The 24330-nt window shown below is 47.6% G+C and overlaps 1 protein-coding gene across 4 annotated transcripts in view; it reads left to right on the top strand.

Moving 5' to 3' along the window:
• Positions 1-24330, top strand: part of PPFIA4 (PPFI scaffold protein A4) — a 3163248-nt gene that overhangs the window by 1806776 nt on the left and 1332142 nt on the right. For all 4 annotated transcript variants that reach the window (XM_085600211.1, XM_085600208.1, XM_085600219.1 and 1 more), the window contains one exon: positions 7607-7770. In XM_085600211.1, the coding sequence (XP_085456337.1) occupies positions 7607-7770 (164 nt within the window). The remainder of the gene's footprint in view (positions 1-7606; positions 7771-24330) is intronic.

The raw sequence follows: 24330 nt of genomic DNA, 5'->3' as shown, positions 1-24330 counted from the left end.
GGAGGGGGCAAGTGTATGGTACTGTGTATTCGGCTCATGCTAGAGGCACATTCATTTGGGTGCGAGCGGGCGTCCCGTTTGTTGGTATGGGATCGGTAATAAATCCCAAAGGCAGATACACTCTAGTACAGGGCACGCTCAATGGTCAATCTATATTGTTGGCCTCGATTTATGCCCCGAATACTGACCAGACAGCATTCCTCATGCGGCTATCACAAGCGCTGACCCCCTATGCGGGGCTCCCCTGGTTCCTGGGAAGGAATTTTAACTCGGTACTTGATGTGCATCTTGATAGATCCTTCCCCCCCCTCCGTACAACATCAGCTGTATCAAACGCGCAGGTGCTCACAGGCTGGCTTTCTCACTGGGCGTTGCTAGATATGTGGCGGGTCCTTCACCCCTCTGACCGTATCTATTCCTATTATTCGGCGACGCATGACTTGCATGTACGCCTCAACAGGGTGGTGGGATCCCAGTCTCTGCTGCCTCTGGTCGCAAAATTGGAATATTTAGGGCGAACACACTCTGATCATAACCCCTTGTGGTTCCAACTTAGTTGGGAAGCCGACCGACCCCCTATACCCACATGGCGCCTCCAACCTACTGAGCTGGAGGACTCAGAATTCCGCTCCTTGCTAGAAACTGCCATTCTTTCCTATTTTGAGCTCAACGAAGGCACAGCGATTGATGCGCTGGTGGAGTGGGACGCCCTCAAACAATGCTCAGAGGGCACTGTTTGGGAGCCACATGGAACGTGAGGAAGCGACTGGTGACCTCCAATCGCCAGCCTTGAGTCGCAGCTTCTACAATATGAGCGCGAGGGGGGGGCAGGCACTCCAGTCTACTGGAGACCCTTCGGACGCAGCATGCGAAACTCCTGGAACGCCTGCGGTGCCATAACTACACAGCCCACACGATCCGCACACACGCCACAGCAGATAGGGCGTGCCGCTTGCTCACCTGGCTACTAAAACAGGAGAGTAACCACGCTCCGATTGCAGCAATACACACGCCAGAGGGAGACCTAGTGTTGTACACACAGCGGGAAATTCACAGGGTCTTGGTGGACCACTACACCCAGCTGTATCAGTCAAGGGTCCGCTGTACAGACCACGACCTGGAGAGGTTCCTTGAGCAGAACCAACTGCTCACCGCCTCAGAGGAGCATCAGGAGGCACTTAATTGCCCCCTCACCTTGGAGGAGATAGGGGAAGCGATCTCATCTATGGCATCTGGGAAAACACCGGGCCCAGATGGCCTGCCCACCGAGTTCTACAAGGCTTACCGGGAGTCTCTGGGGCCGCACTTGCACATGCTCTACATGACAACGTTGGAGAAAGGCACACTACCCCCCTCGCTGTGTGAGGCGTACCTGGTGTCTCTGTCCAAGCCTGATTGGGATCCCACATTCCTGAGCTCCTATAGGCCGCTAGCGCTTCTCAATGTGGACTATAAAGTACTCGCCAAAGTTCTGGCGGAGCGCATGGCGCCAGTGGTTTCCGACCTAGTCCACAGTGACCAGAATGGATTCGTGCCCAAACGAAGCACGTCACTGAACCTGCGGAGATTTTTTAGCGTGGCCGCGGACAGTGTGCGAGAGTTGCCAAGGGCGGGTTGCTTAATACTAGACCTTGAAAAAGCGTTTGATTGCTTAGAGAGGGTCTACCTATCGACATTGCAACAATATGATTTGGGGCTGGGATATCTGCAGATGGTGGGCCTCCTATACAAGAATCCCACAGTTCGGGTAAGACTGGGTCCGTACATATCTACTGTTATACCAATCAGCAGGGGCACCAGACAGGGGTGCCCACTATCGCAGCTCCTGTTCACGCTGGCGATCGAACCCCTAGCAGTAGCATTGCGCGCAACATTGGGAGGCGGGATACCCTTAGGTGATGCAGTACACCAGGTATCGCTATACGCAGACGACCTGCTAGTATACGTGTGAGATGTTGAAGACATCCCAGCCCAGTTGGCCCGCATTCTGCACAACTTCGCCGCCATTTCGGGACTCCGGGTGAACGCCACCAAGTCATGTCTTTACGCGTTTGGGGAAAGGCGGCATGACCCGGGATACACTCTCAACGGTACGAGAGTACAGTGGAGAGGAGACACCTTCAGATACCTGGGAATCCAGATATACCGTCAACCGGCGGACCTCTTCGATGGTAACCTGGGGAGGGCCCTTACGGCCATCAAGTCGCAAGTACGCTTCTGGAATACACTGCCGCTAACAGTCACTGGCAGGGTAGCTTTATCTAAAATGGTGGTCCTTCCCTGGCTATTGTATTACTTTACCAACCTGCCCCTCTATATCCCAGCGTCTTTCTTCGCGACGCTGTCTAGACTGCTCAGGGACCTCATATGGGGGAGTGGACGACACAGGATGACGCTGGCGAAGCTATATCTTCCTACGGATCGGGGGGGTTGGCAGCACCTTGCTTCGATCATTACTACTTAGCTGCACAACTGCAGTGGATCGCCCGCTGGCTGGCGGATAAGGGTCGGGAAAACACGGCGTCTACACTACCCCAACGCTCTTTGGAACAGATACTAACACTGTTCCACCCAGCCGCCAAGGCTGCGGTGCCGGCGCCGCTCCTTCTGGCGGTAGCGTACAGATGCTACCGTAGGAGCCTTTACCTCACCAGGGCCCTGATTCCTTACGCACCGGCGTCGCCGCTGGAGGGCTCCCCTAGTGGGATGGGGACACTCACCCCTACCATGCTTGCGATTTGGCGGGATGCTGATATACAGACTATGGGAGACCTATACCGTGATGGCATACTCATCCCATATGACTCCCTAGTTGCAGATGAGGGATTGCCGCCAGGGCAATTCCTACTCCCCCACTCACTAATAGCGACCCTGACTGCAAAATGGGGGGACATGTCCACAGAACCCAGCCAGCACCTTACCATTCAGTACCTTCACGTTATGGGGAGAGGCCGTCACCTGATCCGTTGGTTCGCGGCATCACTACGCACTCATGCGGCGATTACTCTAGAACCCCTCCGACAAAAATGGGAACTCGACCTGGGGAGGCAACTAGAGGACAAGGAATGGGAACGGATATTGAAAAGTCCAGTGCGCATACCCAGAAATATGGGGTTTCAGCAAATACAATTGTTCATCTTGCACAGGGCATACCTTACGCCTGAAACGATCAATAGATACTTTCATCGCACTGATGCAGTGTGCCCTAGATGTGACGAACCCGGGGTTCGGCTCATCCATATGCTATGGAGTTGCCGCAGGACACACACATATTGGCACACAATCAGTGAGCTGCTGTGCATAAGTACGGGGCGCGACATATCCTTTGACTGGACGGTGTATCTGCTGCATAATTTCCGCAGGACCCCGGCCACAAAAGTAACGTCCCGGTTCCTTGACCTGGGATTAGTGGTCGCTAAGCGACTTCTCACCAGGAAGTGGAAGGCACAAGATCCCCCCACACACGGGCATGGAGACACTCGCTCACCGCATGGGCCAGGGCGGAGGGGACAGCTATATGACGGGAAGAGACCATGGGACTTAGGAAGGAACCCATGGCTGCCAAATGGGAGGGACTGCTCGAAGCACTCCAGAAAACTGCAGAGATAGGTACAGGGGAACAGCCTGAGGAGAGGGGCGAAAGCGCAGAGTAAGAAACGAGGGCCGTGTCTGGGGGCGGCCGTGGTGTTTCATGTACACCTGCATATTCAAACTGACACTACGGGCGATCAGCGTGGACGCCGTCATGTGAGGGTGACAGTCAAACTGACATGATGTAACATGATGGGAGGGGGGCTGAGGGGCGGCGGAAGGGGGAGGAGGGGATATTTGTATTGGCACTGGCCTATGCTGCGGTTGTGGTTTTAAACTGTTTCACCACACGTTATCTGTTCGGAAGTCCATATTGATCTCTCTGAAAGACTTACGCACTGGATTAATGGGATCATGTTATCATGACACTGTAATCACTATTGTTCATAGACTGTGCTCAACACTGGATTCCCATGCGTTCGGGTGCACTAGGTGCCCCATGACTACTCGAAATGCTTGAACCCATGCACTAGTAGTAAGTTTCCAACGTTGATATGTGATCCAATGCACTTACAGTCTTAAAATGTATGTTGCCTTTCTGTACATGCAACTTAAAAGTCAATAAAAACAGATTTAAAAAAAAAAGAAAAATGAACATTAAGGACAACTGTTTCCTTTTATCGACCTTCTCAGACTCCATCCTTCCTACGCTAACCCACCACTACAGCTCGTCGCCTGATGTGCAGGGGTTTAGGAACAACTTCAAAGCAGTGGTTGCCAAAGCCGATGAGATTTTGATAAAATAGTGACTATTGGTGTTTAAATGGGTGAATGAAAGATCCTGCTGCTCTTGGCCTGCATTGTAGTTGTGGAGTTCTGTGCAATCAGTGGGAGTTTGCTTCCAGGAAAAGCATTTCCTTTGTTTAATATTGCCACTGTGGCTCCTCTGCAGCACGATTCTCTCTTTTCCAAGCTACGGGCTATTCGTTGAGGCAACCGTGCATTCTGGTGATTGACGTAGTCTGCCAGATAATGACGGCCGCGTTAATAATAACACCAAATAATAATGCTCTCAGGGGCCTTACCGCTGTGCATTAGCAGAGCCGGTCCCTTCGCCTGGGGAGCGCCAGCTTCAGTCTCAATGACGCAGCCTTGACTGTACACATCCGAACAAGACCTTCTGTCCTTGATCATCTCACATCCTTAATGGCTTCCATTACTGTGGCTGCCTGGGGCGACTGGAGAATACAGAAAGCGATGCTCTGGCATGTAATCACAATGCAACATGAGAGTGATATTATACATCCCACGACCATCTGTATAAGGAGGCAGCTGCACCAGGTGTTTGCACCTTCAAGCAGCCTAGGTATGTGGCACATGCCAGCACTGGTCATTGTGCAGGATTCTCAGTCAGGGGGGCTCCTAGGGTTCACATAGCACCCCACTTTATTAAAGGTTCATGGGTTGCACCACATTTGGCAAGGTGGTAGTGACTGGAATGAAATGAAAGCAAATTAAGCAAACCAGGGGCACCTGTTGGCGTTGAAAGTTAGTGAACAGTAGGAAGAGCCAGCAGCGAATGGAGGGGCTGCCAGAAACAGGCGGGCAAGGGCTCTTCAGGAATGGTGAACTACAGTTATTGCTGGTGTGTGTCAAGCATTGATGAGATTACAGGGAACTCTTGAGAAAGACAGCAAATGAAGTCCCCCCACAGTTGATGTACCCACTTGCAGAGTTCCCTCTGTGGCTGCTAGTGGCTTGAAGGAGAACCCTGTACTTTTGTTAAAACATCTGGTTATTTGCCTTCTGCCAGCAATGCCCCTGGGTCGCAAGCATCTACCGGACTTGGGTGTAGCACTCCTCACAGCTTCCGGTGTCTTGTTTGCTCCTAAAGGCATTCATTGCTTGTTATTTGCTCCAGATAACACAAAGGTGTTGAGCACTTGGGAGGTACACTGGCAAACGAAGTCTCTAAAGGCACTTGTCTTTTGTTTTCATTGAACCATCAAGAGATTTCTGTAGTCTATGTTGCACGCTAAGAACTCCAACTCCTAAGCTATTCACCTTGACAATCTTAAGTTTCAACTAACCATACTCCATCCCACATGGTCATTGATTGTTCCTGCCAACCATTTCCTGGTTACCCCTACTCATGGTGGCTTCATGACAACAACTACCACATACACGCATATACACGCACACACTTTAGTGCCTTTGTTCTCCGTGCACTGCTCCCTTTCACTCTCATGTGTATTGCATCCAAATTTAGCCTGGTGGATCATTAGTTGTACCTACAAAGCCTGGACCACCTGCCCAGGTGGACTCCATATAATATACTCATGGGTGATTAACAGGGCTTCCAGAAGCTGCTGCTTCTGTCTGTTCTCCACGTAGTGGTTCCTAACCTCTTACAGTCCCCACAGAGGTAAGCCCTTTGTCTCTCCTGGGCTGACACCACATAGTGCTCCCCGACTATTTCATCAATGTCTCCAGCCATGAGCCCTTATTACTCATTGGTTCCTAAAAACTTAGCACTACCCCAGGAGTTTGGACTCTTCTACCCTTAGGGGTCAGGCTTTTGTTGTTCCTCGATGGACTCCATATTGTACTCCCTTTCTGTTTATATGTTCAGAGGTTGGACTTTTGTTACTTCTGGAAGTCTAGTGTCCAGTTGTTTAACAGTGCTTCCAGGGTTGGGTTTTCTCGCTCCCAGGTGGATTCCATATACCTCTCCCGGACTTTCCAACCATACCTCAGGCATTGGGCTTCTGGAAGACCCCATTAATACACATTAATCAGCGGTCTCTACTTTATGATACATGCTAATCCTAAATGATGGTAAGTTTGAGCATGTGAAAAGGAGTCTTTTCTCACACACTCTCCAGCGCTTCATGACTAGACACAGCAGTAACTCTCTACCATGATCAGATCATGTCTCCAATCCTCCTGTACAGGCAAAACTACAACCAATATGGCTTTCATCAATATATCTGAAAGGGAACCCAAGAGTTTGATGCATACCGTAGGACTTGGGAATTGTACGAAGCCCTATACAAGTACTACAATCCAATACTATATATCATAAGACAATAAGATGAAGCTGGTATGTGACTCTGTCTCGAATCATAGCCATATACAAGAAAAGATCTAATTGTCAGCGGAACAGTGCGACAGCACAAACAATACGGTTTGCAACTTAACTTACTAGTCCAAAAACACGATTTCCACCAACTGGGATTTAAAAATTTGAATATTTGTACTGGTTGGTTTGTGCAAATATTAGTGCAAAAATGCACTTGCCCTGAGCAATGTTACATAGTTTGTGCCATGCTGTGTAAACATGCTGCACGGGGATATAGTTTAGTTTTCAATTTCTAGAACAAGGGGAATCTGGTCCCATTTTGAGGGCTCCTCAGTTCTACGTAAAACTTGTGATCTTAGGCAAATTATATTTCTATATACAGGAATACTTAAATACAGGCTAAATTCCAGTTGAAAGTTGTACATTTTGAAAAACAAATTGGACCTTTCCATTGAACATTTGATGATATGAAATATAGAATACCTTACCCATGCATGTAAAATCCATCACCAATCTATTCTCATTTAGAAAACCTTAAAAAACATGGCTGCTTGCCAATCAGTGATTTATTTGTCAATCGGTTATAGCAGAGATAGCGCCAAGACACCTCCGGGTATTCGTGGGCTCTAGAAATAATTATAACATATAACATGACCTTGGAGAAAAATACTTTGGGTGCTAACTCACACTTCATAGTATCCAGAAGAAGAATTGTGTGAGAAAAGTTGACTGTTACTGACTGGTCTAGACTTTGGGACATCCATAGTCGTCAGTGTGCAGCGTAATAGAAATAGGTGGAGTTGCGACTCTTTGTGTCGTAGTGCGCATCGACAGGTTGGATTTTAACCACAATAATGTGTCCACATTCGCTGCTGAGGTATGCATAGCCCTGCGGGACAGGGTGGGATGGGATGGTACACTGTTTATGTTCCTTAATCGATTGGAATCCTTCCTGTGTAATTATACATTTTTCACATTTCTCTCATTTCGTAGTTCAGCTGAAGATCAGACCAGTTACCCCAGCAGCACCAACGGCAGCCTGGACTCCCTGCACAAGGGCCCAAAGAAAAAAGGCATCAAGTCCTCCTTCGGCCGCTTGTTTGGGAAGAAGGAAAAGGGACGGCTTATGCAAATGAGTAAAGATGGTATGGGCCAAGGTATACCTGTGCTTCTTATGTACTTACTTAACTTTGTATAGCTTATTTTGAATATGATAGTAACCAACCATTGTGTTGTTTGAGACCACAACTAATTTAAATGCAGAGCTATCTCTGCACAGGTTCGAAAAAGAGTTAGATAAGCAATACAATCAAGGTCCACGCCAAGCATTACAAAGATACAAAAATAAGAAACCTCTGAAAGTGTGGAAAATGTAAAAATAATGTCGCAGGGTAATTTCTAGGTCTGGTGCAGGCAGAACTTGTCATTGATCAACAGAAAATACACAGAGAGGAAGTTTCCCCGTCCTCAACTGATCTCTTTCGGTGAGACGCCCTCAGCTATTGGCCTCTTAGGACCAGTCCATTCTGACCATTGCATAAATAAAGTGTGATTCGCATTTTGGATCAGACACGAGGAGTATTTCTTACTCACAGTGATGTCCCTGGCTATTAGGTGAATTGCTTCAAGGCGAGGTAGGGCTTTCATTACTGTGCATGAGGTGCAGAGACTACTCACTTGAATAAAAATAAAAATAAAGTTATTTTACCGTGTTGGAGAGATAGATTTCTCACCTAAAGGAACTCACTCTGCTTCAAAAACATACTTATTTAAAGTGTTGATGTAAATAAGTATGTAAATGCACTTTAATATTTGTCGAGTTGCCTATAAAAAAAGATTTTTTTTGCGAAAAAAATGATGCATCAAAAAATATTCTAATGTGTTTAGACTTAACCGTAATTTTCTTGTCGCCGTGCTGGGCAGACTGAGGCTGCGAGAGAAGCTGCAAGAGTCCTTATTTTACCATCTATATGTAACATGCCCTTAGTCATGGAGGGCAGAGAGCAGGTACATCCACCACATTACACCAATATGAGGGCAACAAAATGCTGTACAGCTTATGTATGTATTAATCAATATTGGGTACGAATATTGATTATTTTAGATTTTGAAAGCGTTTGGAAGAGGTAAAACGTTCAGCTTTAACATGGTCACCTCTGTTGTAGTTTGAGCTCATTGAAATCGGGCCTCTTGAAGGACCACCGCATTGTTGCGCACCGTCGGTTTCTCAGATGTAGGGGTCCGCACTGACCGCCCTATGTCTATTTCGTGAGGGAGCACCAGGGTAGTTGTGGTATGGGGGTCCTGGTAGGCTAATAGGTCCTGCGTCTCAAGCCCCCACCTGAGTGCCCTGCCAATGCCTGTTTTTTTTAATTTTTGTCTGCTATGACGCAATTCGATGTGTAGCTCAAATCAGGATGGCATCTTTATGTAACTTAGTGAAGATATTGATCTGGTCACAGCATGCTTACTTATTAGGGTAAGCCATACATTAGGGAGATGACAGTAGCTAATCAAAGCAGTCATCCCTGAATTGTCAGATTACTCAGAATTTATTTTCCAGTAAATGTTTTATTTGTGTAACACTAGATCAGAAATGTCTGTAGATGTTCAGCGGATTGTTAGTATCAAAATATGTGCAAATGAACATGAGTTTGAAGTATTTATGCAATGCATAGCAGGGTATTCGAAAGTTATGTTAAATCTTTCGTAACCTGGGTTCATTTGCAGTTTGTGAACCACTGAAGTAAATAAAGATTCATTCAACCCCCATCATAGAAACTTTGTGTGTTGCTGATAAAAGGTTTGCCACATTTGTTGATGGTTTCTGCAGTTTTTGAGAAGGTACATTTGTAACAAGCATTTGCAATGCAATAGGTCTCGCATGTACATGAGTTTGAGCTATTGGCATTGTAAAAGAAAATGCCTTTTATTTATATTTTGGTTTTTGAAACATAATACAAAGTATTGTCATTTACAATGCCAATAGATGAAACTCGCGTGATTGCGAGATCTATTGCATTGCAAATGCTTGTTTTAGCTTGTTAATGGAAACGTATTATTTGAGAAAGAAATTAGGTAGGACTTAGTAAAGAAAAAAGATAGCGCACCTGGAAAATGTCTGGCGAGAGTATATTTTCACAGAGTTGCCAGGCGCACATTTTAAACAAAACAAAGGTTTTCTTGCCCTACGGATCAAAGAACCAATTAAATCCTGCTCTGGTGGCAAATGCTTGCAAGCGCTAATAAATCAAGCGCGCGGTACACACACAACATATCTACACACATACACACAAAGAGTAACATTGTCACAATTTTAGGACTACCAGTAAGATCAAACATTACCATCCAGTGACAAAAACAAACCATTTTCTCAAGTACCCCTGCCAATAATGAACTTTGACAATCATCATCAGTGGAGAAATGGTGAAGTCGAAGTATTCAATGATATATGTACTAAAGTCACACAGTGACACATATATTATTGCCACAAAGTGCCACAGTCAATGTAACCAAAACACCTGTGTAGCTCCCACAGTGGGCACTTATATAAGAGCCCAATTGCATACTGTCCTTCAGTATAAGAGCGTATGAAAAGACACTCACTACTAGTTACTCGGCAGACAGGCATACATTAGCGAACAACAATTTACACATGTACATACCCTGATGTTACACAGAAACCAACAAACACCATTCTTAAGTTGTCACCAATATATACATTAATACACCCCAGAATTACACAGTACCCAACATATACTGTTGCTAAGATCCCACATTTACCATCACATAGTGCGAATATGGAATTAAATGGCTATCAAGTCGTCCAACAACACTTGCTACCCTTAGCTACTTACTACATAAGTAGATTTGCTGGGAAATGACTGAACTCCTGTATCAATTAAGGAAATATGTAAGCGCTTTGGTACAGCCCACTGGTGAAACCCTCACAAAAAACTCTAAATTCACTAAATGTGACTATAGACATCAACACAACCGATTCGAACTTCGGTCTTGTAAGGAAACATTTGGAAATTCATACCCTGCACTATCTACAGGCTCTGCAATTAAATATGTTTAGCAGACTGTGCTCTATACCTGTTCTAATGAACAATTAAAATATCAACAGTAACACATCGATCACTAGAAGGTGTCCAAGGTCACACAACCATGACCAGTGTCTGTACTTGTGTACCTTTGTATCTGTACTCAGAAACATACACTAAGCACCATTATATGTGCCCAAAATCAGCTCGCCACCAGAGTTGCCCTGGCTTCTTGATGGGCCTCAGGAATAACTATTTACGAAGGGAGCCGGCTCTGGTCTCAATTGCAAAGTAACATTCTGTTCTCAGCTGAGCGACAAGATAAAGGGCAGGCATTGAAACTGCACAACATCAGCTGGGCTGAGGGCCTGCTCAGTCTCCGTTCTTGCTTCATTGCCCATCAGGCCAGGGGGAACAAGAGCGGTGCAAGGGGAGACGGAGCATACCTGGTACCAACAGAGTCTAGAAGGAAGGGGAAATCCAGGGTTAATACAAAGTTTAGATTACTGGATGTGGAAATGTTTTGGAAAAGCGAAGGTAGTCAGTAGGGCAGTCACGGGTCTTAATGCAAGAAAGGAAAGGGCCCCTCGTCTTTCGTGTAGGTAATGAAAGACTGATGTGATAAGTGTACTGCTGGCACTTAACACCTCTCTGGGCCCTAGTGCCACGCCACCGGCTGCACTTTCTAAAGCTTTCCACGTGAGAATGGGTTTCAGGGCAGGTGATAGATGCAGCTAAAGTCTGTCAGTCACTTCTCTTGTTTGGAGAGAAGAGTGCAAGGAGAGCGACGCCCTCCTGACAGGTGTGCCACGCGGTGAGCCGGGGGGCAGCAGTGACTGCCCTTTGCGACCATTAATCGACATCCACGGACTGTCTGTGCCGGTGCTTACTTTGTGCAGGTGGTTACAGGGGGTGGCCATTGGCGATCATGTTTGGGGACAGGGATGCATTTTCCATCAGGAGAGTTTGATCCAGAGCAAGAGAGAGAAAAGCAGAAAAGGGAATAAGAAAGAGGAACAACAGATAGTAAAAGAGAAAAGAGGGTGAGTGCTGAGTTGCTGAAAAAGAATCTCCCAATGAGCAGCACAGAGCAAGTGCGGGGTGGTGGAAGAAGGTGCTAGGTGTGGGTGGGGGTGTGGGGCCAAGGCAGCATCAGATTAGGCAGTCCCTGAATTCTACAGCGCCGGCAGTGGCCTCCAAAGACAAGAGTGAAACCGATCCAAAGAAACAAATCCTTACAGATGAAGAAGACAAGAGGCAGCTGAACGGTGAGAGCAGGGGTCAGGATGACCCCAAGAGGGATGTTCTCCACAAGCTTTGCCTCAATGATCCCAAAGAATCTGTCCCATTAAAACAGTGACTCCTGACCCCATGCGCGCCCTTCTCCAGCTCCACACACTTGCTCCACGCACTTGCTCCACGGATATCGAACCCAGGAGTGGAGCACGCCATGTTTTGACGCAGGCACCAGCGCAGCAAGCGCTTCCTTGGTCACGTCAGGCTCGCCGCACCCTGATGTGATTTGACACTCGCGGTTTTCGAGACCTGTATCAAAAACATTTTCTGGTGTATTGAAATGCGAACAGTTCCATACTGAAATAACTGGAACGTATAAAGCCACAGGTGAATGTTATATTAATCGCACTCTCTTTTTTGCATCTCCAAAAGCCACACCGAGGGCACTCGATCGACTACATGAATCTTGCTCCACAGATATCGAACCCAGGAGTGGAGCACGCCATGTTTTGACGCAGGCACCAGCGCAGCAAGCGCTTCCGTGGTCGCGTCAGGCTCGCCGCACCCTGATGTGATTTGACACTCGCGCTTTTCGAGACCTGTATCAAAAAATTTTCCGGTGTATTGAAATGCGAACAGTTCCGTACTGAAATTACTGGAACGTATAAAGCCACAGGTGAATGTTATATTAATCGCGCTCTCTTTTTTGCGTCTCCAAAAGCCACACCGAGGGCACTCGATCGACTACATGAATCTTCCAACTAATGCAAACCACAAACCCCCTGCGCGCTCCAGGCCCTAGGTACGCAACCACACAAATACGGAGACAGACAAATGCACACACTATACAAAAAAAGAAACAACAAAAGAACAGGTTAGCGGGTTTCCAATCCTTGGTGTCTCACAACTTTGAAGCTCCCCAGCAAAATCACCTTTTTTTTCTCCAGTAAAAAGGACCATAATCCGCACGGTCTTTTTGCTCCAGTGCTTCCTTCTCTAAGTAGGATAAGAGGCGGTCCCTGTCAAAGTTTCCCGTGGCTTCTCTTTCAGTCTGGTCCTTCTGTCTTAAGCCCGCCGGTAGGAGGGTATGCTGTTAAAATAAAACAAGGGGACAAAGGGGAGGGAGGAGAAAGGCGATCGCTTTTGCGATCGCCTTTGTGAAAAACAAAGCCGCGAGTGGTGCGTGCGCCCATATGCTTTCAATTATCGTGCCCTTGTCTGGGCACGATAATTGAAACCATATGGCAGGAAATGCGCGTAATAGACACCAATAGGCCAGGGGCGGAGCTATGCGCCCGCCTCTGGCCTATTGGTGTCTATTTTACAAAAGAACACGCACGGAAAGGCCCATAGCAGGCTGCTATGGTAAAATCACACGCACGAGCGTGTGCATTTTCCAGGTCGATTTCAAAACCCGGACAAAAGGACTCTTGCCTGCGCGAGCACTGCTGCGCAGTGTAACGCAGGTCGCAAGACCTAAAAACAAGCTCTGGCATCCGCAGAGTGGACTGATGCATCTCTTCAAATGTACTGCTGACTAGTTTATTATAAAGAAAGAGCACCTTTCATGTTATGAGAGCAACTGGATCAACTTCTGTGCAGGAAGTACAGAATATTGAAATTATAAAAATTAGCGTGTCCCTTTCTCCTGCTGCAACTCGTGGCAGCGAATGGTCAGCCTAGATTCGGGGATATCCTCCGAGAACAATTCTTGGCTGTGAGTGGGAACTGCAGCAATTGACTTTCAAGTAATCTCATGAATGGATGGAGTTTTTAAGTTTCTGAAGTTGTCAATACTGATTGATGCTTTCTGTCACTAATGCCCATCAAATGTGCACTGGTGAATATCCCACAAGGGAAACATTGACTATGACACAGACTTTCATGTGTCTGAGGAACACCTGCAGGCTTTCTCCATCAGCCAGGGTCTGATGGCATTGGGAAATGATTTAGGAAAAGTCCATAACCTCCTGGGCCAAAATCTTGCATCCAGGAATGCAAAGCTGCGCTGCTGATTGGAGGAGAGAGATGAAAAAACTGACTGTCAGATACTTGCAGAAGAGAGGATAGTTCTTGGAGGGCCTAAAGGGCCGAGGCAGTTCATTCTGGCGTTGGCTGTACTCATAAAGGAGGAAGATGCCCACGTTCTAACTTTTTTTTCTATCCGGGAATAACAACCACAGTAAGAAAGGCCAAATGTAAGGAAGCCTTGCAGATATCTTGTAAAAATGTGTTGTTAAATAAAGAGGTCCCCTGTTAAAGATAGCTGTGTGACCGAGGCATATCGTTTTGAATTTAAACCATTAGGCAATAGGAAGAATATATAATGTTTGGAGATGGACCCAAATATCAGAGCGCCCACTTGGGCCCAGAAACAAGTGGGCAGCTACATTTTGGCCCTCTGGCAGTCTTTTAGGTAAACATTTAGTACAAAGAGCATTGCAGTAATCCAGACGAGTGAGTACCGTGGGTTGAGTTGCCGTTTTCTTTAGTTTTGATGAAGACGCTAATGACTTGTCTTCAATACTTTGAGCTACAAGAAGCATTTAGTGAAAATTTTATTCACATGGCCCTTAAATGACAAAGTGTTGTAAACGCGGCCCCTTGCTTGTTCATGGTGTGAGACTGTGTGGGTGCCGCACTATGTTCTTGGGGCCACCAGGCCTCTGATCAGTGTGAGAGAGGATTTCCCAAAACTAGGACAATGCCCTTCTCTGAGTGAAGACATAAGGTGTTCTTCTCCATCTTTTCAAGAATTGTCAACAAACAACTATTTAAATTCAATTGAGCACTTGAGCTATTCCCTTTAATGTGGAGGATCACAATGTCAGATATTTCTTTACATAGCTTTATATCAGGCGTCATTAAATTATTAGAAGTGGACCTTCTCATCAGGCTTGTATACATTGGAAGTGCATTTCTTTGCGTCATTATAGGTAAATATATTTTAGGGGTAAGCCTTTAAATTAAATATTTGCCAGTGGTGTCAAACTCAGATATCACAGAAAAGAGGTTTTCAGTATGAATTATTACCCGAAATTCAAAAGACAGAATTAATTTGCAAGATATTTAGCTCACCTAAACAAATAAATAACTTAAATGGATGGTTAACACAGCTTTTCTACTATCATTTAGTGCTAGTAAAAAATGCTACCGCAATGGCAGTGGTGCTCTCAGAGCACTAATCAGCATATCTGACAGGGTCACTCGTCCAGGCCCATAAATGATGTATGCATCTACCAATGAATCTTTCTGTAATAAACTGGAGTATTGAGGGAAATGAGAATGCAGCACTTAAACAGTAATAAAGTGAAATTCAAGACAAGTAAAATCCCAAATCAAGATAAAAATATAGAACAGAGAATATTTTAATAAAAAAAAATAACACCAAAATAACAAGAATCCAATAAATAGGACCGGAGATAGGAATTTTTAAAGTTTCAATTAAAAATAGCATAAAAATTACATAACGCCAACCGCCGTTATCTGGTTGTGATAGACCAAGTCAATGTCAAAAGCTAAAACCTACCGCAATGGAGCAAGGGCTGGGGATAGGGACCATGGTTTGTCACAGTGGAAAGTGTACCTTCTGACTCAGAAACTTTTATGGAGAAAAAGTGGTAGTCAACATGTTGTCAGTGGGGCAAGCTGCAACCTGGATCCAAAGCAGAGCTCAGTGATAGCATATTGATGAAGACTGGGGTCTCAGTGCGCTAATCGACAAAGCTGGTAAAGCTCCGAAAAAGGTGAAGTCCAAAGTCTGTGTCCAGGAAGGCTTCTACTTCAACAAGTTTCTGCTTGGTGTCGGTTCCTGATGAAACCCTCTAGTTTCGGACTTAATACTTACAGATCTCTTTGAGCAGGGCAAACCAGCAAGCTGAAGCCCCCTGGAATTCGAGGTTGATGACGGCTGTGGATTCAATGGCGGCCCCAGTGTTTGATGATTCTCCAGGCAGAAAGTTGGCTTCAAGTGTCCAAGTCCCAGATCTTTGATTTTGGAAGAGGAGGAGTACACTGTAGCAGCAGCCAAGAGTCCAGGACCTCAGAGTCACCAATTGGTATTTAGGTCTCCTTCCAACAGGAGCAGGGTCCAGGGCATGTCCAGTTGGTACTGCTCAGCTGGGTAGTTGCAGGATAAGGCCTCTGGAAGTCCCTGTATTGCAAAAAGGAGGTCAGCCAACAGACCCTTGGAGCCACTTCTGAGGGCCCTGGTTGAACGTAAACAGGTCCAGTCTTCCTTCAGGTCTCAGACAGCTGGGCAGTCTTTCTTCTGATCTTCACAGGAGTGTCCTCAGGCTGTTATTAGGGATTCCACATTTAAACCCAGCGCCAGCCTGTGAATATGGGAAATGCTGGCCATTCCCATGCCAATGGGGTAAAAGTTCCTAGGGTTGGCCAACCCAGGTTTCAACACTTCCTCTGTGTTTTATTATAAACTATCCACCAGTGCCCTCCTCTACCTAACCCCAGCATGGCAGAACCTTTCATCCCCTGGTCAGAGCTCCCTGTGCCCACCCAGCGATGTGGCTATAATAATGGGCAAACTCTGCCTGTGGTTACTTCAAACCAGCTCTGGGGCAGATTCCCCTCCTACTAGGATTGGAGCCAAGCTGACTAGCAAGACAAATGGGAGGCATGCTTAGATGTGAGCTACACCGGCTAGTAACAGGGCAGGCATCCTTGAAGCTCAGAAAGTGGCTGGGCACAGCCTTCCAGGCCATCCTCATCATGGAAGTAAACATCTATACACACACAAGCCCTTTGTGCAGTGTTTGAAAGCAATGGACATCTCACCACAGAGGAGCCATCAACAATCTGGTGACACATGACACTAGTAGAAAATCTCTTTTCTGCTTAGGCAGGAAAATGGCATCTTTCCAAAAAAGTCATTTTCAAAATAGTGATATAAAATCCAACTTGAGTATTACGATAGATTTTAAATTACAAATAAATAAGTCATTACACCATTTTACTAGATGTCTCCGAACTGAACGTAAGCACTCTAAGTTGTTATGGTGAGACCCTGTATTTTCCCATGGCAAAGACAGTATTCCCACAGTGAAAAATGACTTTGGAGGTTTTTCACTGTCAGGGCATGTCAAACATTAAATATGAATGCCCTAATTTTTAAATGCCATGTGCACTGCCCAATGGGCATTTAGTGACTACCTTGGGGGTGATTTACTAGATAAAAAAGGTCCCAGGGGCATGCTTGCAGACATGTTTTACAGTGTTACTTTAGTGGGTGGCACAATGAGTTATACAGCCCACCAGTTGCAGTGAAGTTAAAGGCCCTGGATATATCTAGCACTGTGGAAATTTAGCTTGCGAACTGAACATTATCTGCGCCATCTTGTCTCTCCCCAGCGCGACACGCAGGAAAGCGCACGGCAGCCATTTTAGGCACCCTGGTCTCTCCCTGCTCATTGCCGATCGCCAGCGCGTCCCCCTGGCGCTGCAAGCATTCCCCCGCACGCTGGCCACCCCCGCTCTCTCATACACGGGCCATAAACCCTCTCCTTCTGCGCGACCCTGCCATGGAACCACATCCCACGCCTGACCGACATCCCATACATGGTCATGCATCTCCTTGATAACCCCCTTCCTCTGCGCCCCATTGTCCAAACCGATCCCAGGCCATCACCTAGCCCTGCGGATGCAGTTTATTGCCCCTACTGTAAGGGAAACACCCCACATCAAAGGGATTACAGTAGATCAAGGCCCCCCACCCCCTGAGACCCGACCGGTCGCACACACCCCCGGGAATTGGCGGAATGTCCAGCTGTGTGATAGCCATCTCCTACTGTGGGTGGGGTGGGGACTTCCACTGTAGATATGTGTGGGAACGAGCTTGAAGTGGGGATTCTGAGGATGTTCTTTCATGTATCAAAGCGATCTGAAAAATGTGCCATGTATGATAAACCTGCAATAAAGTCATAAACCTGTGTATAAGAGGCCAGGCCTCAGAGATGCAGTTAGAGCACCTCGTGACGATACCTCGCTGTCTGATCTGATGTGTTCCACTCCGACGGAATAAAACTTTGTTTCCTGCCTTCCAGTCTCCGGCGCCTGCCTCTTTATTGGTTTAGCATCGAATGGTATCAGAGGCGATTACCGCCGGGCAATACTTGAAAGGTTATCGACTACGACTGCCGCTACCATTTAACAATTGGCGTCCCAAGCGTGGTGCCCATCAGTGACACGTGGATCCAGTGGGAAAGGTCCCGACGACAGAGTGAACGACTGCAACGATCGGGAGAGCTCCTGCCCGATAGACCCTCGTCTGGCAGCCGATCATCCGAACTTCACTGGTTCCGAGCAGACCTCTCTCGAGTGATCTACGGTCCTGACTGGGAACCATCAGGAGTGCCGCGGCAAATACGGAGAGTAGAGGACGATCGGGCGCTGGAGGCGGAAGACGAGAAACTGTCCACGCGGTCTGGGTAAGGTCGTGAAACACGACAAATTGCGAAACGATTGATTGATTGATTGAAAATACTAGTATTGCTTATTGATTGTTCTCTTTGAGATATTCGCTGTCTACAAACGGGGAGGAGTAGAAATACTCTCTCTCTCCCTTTGCAGATAGTGAAGGGTAGGTAACGCAGACTTTTGTCCCCATTGTAACCCGTCGTGCCTATTTTTATCTCCCCACTGATTGATTGTCCGAATATTGATTGTTTTGAAGGATAGTGCTCTTTGAGATATTCTCTGTTTGCAAATAACGTAGAATAGAAATATTCTGTCTAGTCTTTGCAAATAGTGAAGGGTAGGTAACGCAGACTTTTGTCCCCATTGTACCCGTCGTGCCTATCTCTTTCTCACCATTGATTGATTGATTGTCCGAACACTAGTTGTTCGATATTGGTTCTTTGGAGGTATTCTCTGCTTACAAATAACGAGGAATAGAGATATTCTATCTAGTCTTTGCAAGCAGTGAAAAGATAGGTAGTGCTGACTTTTGTCCCCGTTGTAACCCGTCATGCCTATCTTCTCCCCACTGATTGGTAGTTGGTTCTGCCCGGACCGCTTATTAGAGGTGGACCACCCGGCTCCACTGGAGGGCACCCCTAATAAGGACATGTTCACTAAATATGGACTAGTCGCCGTAGCTTATAGCAAGCTATGGCATAAATATACAAAGAAGGACCCCGAGAGTCAGTGGCCACTGATGGGATCCTTCGACGACCATAAAATAGAAATGCTAGAAATAGCTCTGCGTAGTAATAAAACGACGCCTACTATGCTTGACAGTATCGGCATGTGGCGCAAAGAAGCAACACAACGGAAAAAGAGGGAAGAAGTAAAAGCAGAAAATGAATTACGAAAGGCAGCTCACCTTGCCGCTAGAAAGTTAGAAGAAGAAATAAAGGAGAGAAGGGAAGCTAAACTAAGACAGGAGCCTGAAACATCAGGCCAGTACCCTGTTAGGACCCCCTCTATGCTCTACCCTGAGTTGTCTTCTAAGCAACGAATGAATGACGAATTGCTATTAGGTCCCCCGATCATTTACATGCCCCCTCCATACGCACCCTCCCAACCGGTAGTGCAACACCCACAACCCCCAAACACAAGCGAAAGCAGTACAGGGGCCTCGGTCCTCACGGCCTCCGCGCCGGCCGAGCCTCTTGTACTGAACACAACGTTGGCAATAACGTTGGATGACCCTGAGATGAGAAAGAAAGATCCCACCAGAATGAATCGACTAACAAAGGATGAATGAGCAGGAATCGACAAGATAGTAAGGACACTGGTGGAGCGAAAGGAAAGTGAGGAGTATATAACAGACGTGTATAACTCGTATGCCGACAACCGCAGACGACACTTTGTCGTACGACTTAGTTATCACGCCCTGAATACATATGAGGATAGGTACCACGATAAAGGTCCCGAAGGCTTAGCGGCCCTATATAGGAAGGTAGACATTGGGGAAGAAGGAGAGGGCGATGTGACAGACCTCTTCACTCGTACACTCGAGGTCTACCGGCACCTTAAAGAGCACAGACAGACAACCAAAGCAGAAACCCCCATAGCGACTAAGCCCCAGGCAGGAAGGGCTGATACCATGATGCCCATCAAAGAGACCGCCCCCTACTGGGTCCCCCCACGAGGTCAGGGAACACATGATGACATCAACCACCAAGATGCGAAGGGAAGGGTTGTATATAATTGGGTCTACCAGCCATGGGACCAACAAGACATTTTGACCTTTAGAAAAACCCTACCCGACTTAAGAAAGAACCCGACAGCCTTCTACACCGAACTAGGTACAGCCTTAGGTTCAACAATAATAACCTTAGCAGATATCGACTTGTTTTTCGGGTTATGTCTGCCGGCTGATGTGTGGAAGCAAATCCGGAAAGTTGACCACGCTGAGCCGTTCGGATATACTTGGGTACAACTTGATACCATAGACAAACAGCGAGAACCGGGACAGAAACCCCCGAAAGCCATATTGGAGCTCCCAGACAAGATTGTACAGAAGTTGAAGACTCTAATCCCAGAAAGAAAGGTAGACTGGTCGATAGTGACGGCTTGTCGCCAGAAACCCCAGGAGGATGTGTCTGAATACTTCTCTCGATTCGAGACCGTGTTTTCCTATTATAGTGGCCAGGACATGACCACCGCAACCGGACATCACCTCTTTGTCCAGAATTATGCGAAGGGTCTGTCACAAGAAGTCTCCCAGAAGCTACAGACCAGCGAGAGTAGTTGGGCAGCCTCCAAACCCGCAGCAATCCTCCAGATGGCCCAATACTACGAAAATCAAAAGAATGAGAACGATTGGGCGTCAGAGAGGAAGAAAAAGGAACTGAAGGAGAGGGTAATGATAGCACAGTTGCAAGGGGTGACCATAGGAAGGGACCCCCAAAAGGGAATACCAACCAACCGCCTCTAGAAAGCTACCCCCTAGAGACCATACACCTGCACCCTACAACGGACGGAGAGACTTCGATGGGAACCAATGTGCGTTCTGTAGAGGGTTCGGACACTGGAAATCCCAGTGCCCGGTCCTTCTGGAAATGAACAAAAATAGGGACCCCAGAGACACAGCATATGACCCCAGAAATAGAGGACAGGGACGAGGGTACACGAACGATGCCATCAACGACAGGCCAGGCAGACCAAACACCTTTGATCGCCCCCGACAAAACCAGTGTCAGCAGTCCGACTACGAAAGCACCCATGACTTCGCATAGGACCGCCAGGGGCAAGGGAGGGATCCAGTCGAACTCCGTGTTGACCAGCAAAGTCCTTACGTCACTGCTAAGGTCTTGGGCACAAAGTCTCCATTCCTGGTAGATACTGGGGCGACACGTAGTGCGTTATCTAAACGACTGATTCCTAGGGCACCCTTGTCTGGCTCACACGTAACCACAATAGGCTTCGATGGAACGCCCTCCACTAACCCCTTATCAGCACCAATCTCCTTTGACTTAGAAGATAACGCCACTGACACGACCTTTCTGCTCTCCTCCAACACCCCCGATGCTATTATGGGACTCGATTTGCTAAAACATTTCCGAGCTACCATCAGATGTTCCCCAGACGGAGTTCGAGTCATCCTGCACGATAACCCAGATCTGTTCAGACCTTGTCACACACGACGTATGCTCTCTATAACTGATGCTAACCTGTCCCTACTCGACACGTTACCCTCACATCTATGGGCTAAAACCGACTCAGATGTAGGGCGCATGGTGATCGACCCAATACACATAACCGTCCGACCGGACGCAGTGCTACCAAAGCTTCCACAGTATCGAATATCGCCCGAAGGTGAGAAGGCATTGGTGGAAATCATCCAGTCCCTAGTCAATGCAGGAGTAGTAGAAGAAGTAGTCAGTAATGTTTGCAACAGCCCTATCCTACCCATTGTAAAGAAGCAAGGCGAGGGAGATGAGAAAGCATACCGCTTCATTGTTGACTTACGAGAAGTTAACAAAGTAGTCATACCTCAGTACCCCGTGGTCTCAGACATCACCACCATCCTCACCCTAATTCCGTCCACTGCCACCACCTTTACTGTTATTGATCTCAAGAACGCATTCTTCTCCATCCCCATCCACCCAGACAGCCGCTACCTGTTCGGCTTCACTTTGAAAGCCCGGTCATACAGATTCTGTAGGGCACCCCAAGGCTACACTGAGAGTCCCAGCATTTATAGCCAAGCCCTCAAGAGACAACTAGATACAGTCCAATTACCCGATGGAGTGGTGTTAATACAGTACGTCGACGACATTCTTTTGGCGGCCGACACCACCCCACTTGCTGTCACGGCCACCCTTCACCTCCTCCACTTCCTCGCGGAGAACGGTCACAAGGTCTCCAGGAAGAAGTTACAGTTCTGCCAACCCCAAGTGACATACCTAGGCCACCTCCTATCCAAGGATGGGAGGAAACTTACCCCTGACCGAATTCAGACCATCCTAGAAACCCCTGTTCCCAAAACTCAGAAGCAAGTGCGGTCTCTAGTAGGCCTCACCTCCTTTTGTCGACAATGGTTGCCAAACTTCAGTCTTATTGTAAAACCTCTGCTTTCCCTGTTGGCTAAAGATGTCCCCTTCCCCCTCCCCTGGACACCCGAATGCCAATCCTCCTTCAAAGAATTACGAGACGCCCTCTGCTCGGCCCCAGTCCTAGGAACCCCAGACTACACTAAACCTTTCTCCCTCTACACCCACGAAAGGGAGGGATGCGCGTTGTCTGTCCTAACCCAGTCCATAGGCCCTAAACAACGCCCTTGTGCCTACTTCTCTGCCACTCTTGACCCTGTAGCCAGAGCATTGCCCGCCTGCCTTCGAGCAGTAGCCGCCGCTGCTGTCTCTATCCGGCAAAGTGAGGGGATCGTGCTCTCGAACCCCCTCACTGTATTGGTACCCCATGCGGTTGACACCCTCCTGAACCAGACCAAGACTCAACACCTGACTAGCGCACGACTGACTGGCTATGAACTGACTCTGCTTGCACCCCACATCACATTGAAACGATGCACCACTCTGAATCCAGCCACTCTACTAACTCTCCCTGACACTGACCCCAATGCGCCCCCCATACATGACTGCGTGACTCTCACCGACGAACAGACCAAGAGTAGGGTTGACCTTCGAGATACTGCCTTCCCAGACCCTGACGGAGAACTATGGGTGGATGGCTCATGCATCAAGCTCCCCGATGGCACCACTTCCGCTGCCTATGCAGTCACCACAGCCCGAACAGTTGTTGAGACAGCCCGCATCACACAGCGATCCGCACAGGCGGCTGAACTGATTGCTCTCACACGAGCATGCATCCTGGCAGCAGGGACAACCGCAAACATTTACACAGACAGCCAATACGCCTTCGGGGTAGTTCACCACTTTGGGCTCCTTTGGAAGGAGAGGGGATTCTTGACTTCCCATGGCACACCCATCCTGCATGGAGATCTAGTCTCTGCCCTGACCGAAGCAGTCCTCCTCCCCACACGGCTGGCTGTGATCAAATGCCAGGCACACAAGAAAGTGACAGACATTATAGGACAGGGAAATGCACTAACTGACATTACTGCCCGAACCACAGCCGAGAATAGGTCCACGACCCGTATGTACGTAACCAGGTCACAAACTGAGAAATGGAAGGATGCTAGGGAAACGATTAGGGACATCCAATTAGCCAGCTCACCACACGAATTAACTGAATGGGCCCGGGTGGGATTGAAGGACGATGACGGTTGCTGGCGAACTAAAGACTCGAACAAATGGTTGCTACCTGACTCATACTTGATCCCCATGCTGACCATGGCACACTCCCCCGCACACATAGGGTCTGCTCCCATGATCGAACTCATCTCCAAAGTCTGGCACAACGACAAAATCTCAGACTCAGCCAAACGTCTGGTCCAACAATGCCTGGTCTGCCTCCAACACAACCCTGGGAAAGGAACTGCTGTACCCCGGGGAGGGTTTGGGGTTCCCAATCACCCCTTTGAAGTCCTACAAATGGACTACGTCCAGTTAGAAAGGTGCCAAGGTTTGAAGTACGTACTTGTCGTTGTGTGCGCCTTCAGCAAGTGGGTGGAAGCCTACCCAACACGCGACAACACCGCTATGACTACCGCAAAAGTACTACTGAAAGAATTCTTCCCCCGGTACGGCCTTTGTCGAATTTTGTGGAGCGACAACGGCCCCCACTTTGTAGCCGAGGTTATCCAACTCATCTTAAAGGGGCTGGGTGTAAAACAGAAATTCCATGCGGTCTTCCATCCCCAATCTGCAGGCTTGGTTGAGCGACATAATGCCACATTGAAGCTTAAGATAGCAAAAATAGTTGCCACCACAGGACTGAAATGGCCAGACGCTCTCCCGCTAGCATTGCTATCAATGCGTTCCACCCCCACCAAACACCACTTAACCCCCTACGAGGTCGTCTTCGGGCGGCCCATGAACCTTTGGACTG

Source organism: Triturus cristatus, chromosome 1_2, assembly GCF_964204655.1.
Source record: "Triturus cristatus chromosome 1_2, aTriCri1.1, whole genome shotgun sequence".
NCBI classification, from domain to species: Eukaryota; Metazoa; Chordata; class Amphibia; order Caudata; family Salamandridae; genus Triturus; species Triturus cristatus.
This window is presented reverse-complemented; position numbering and strand designations above follow the sequence as displayed.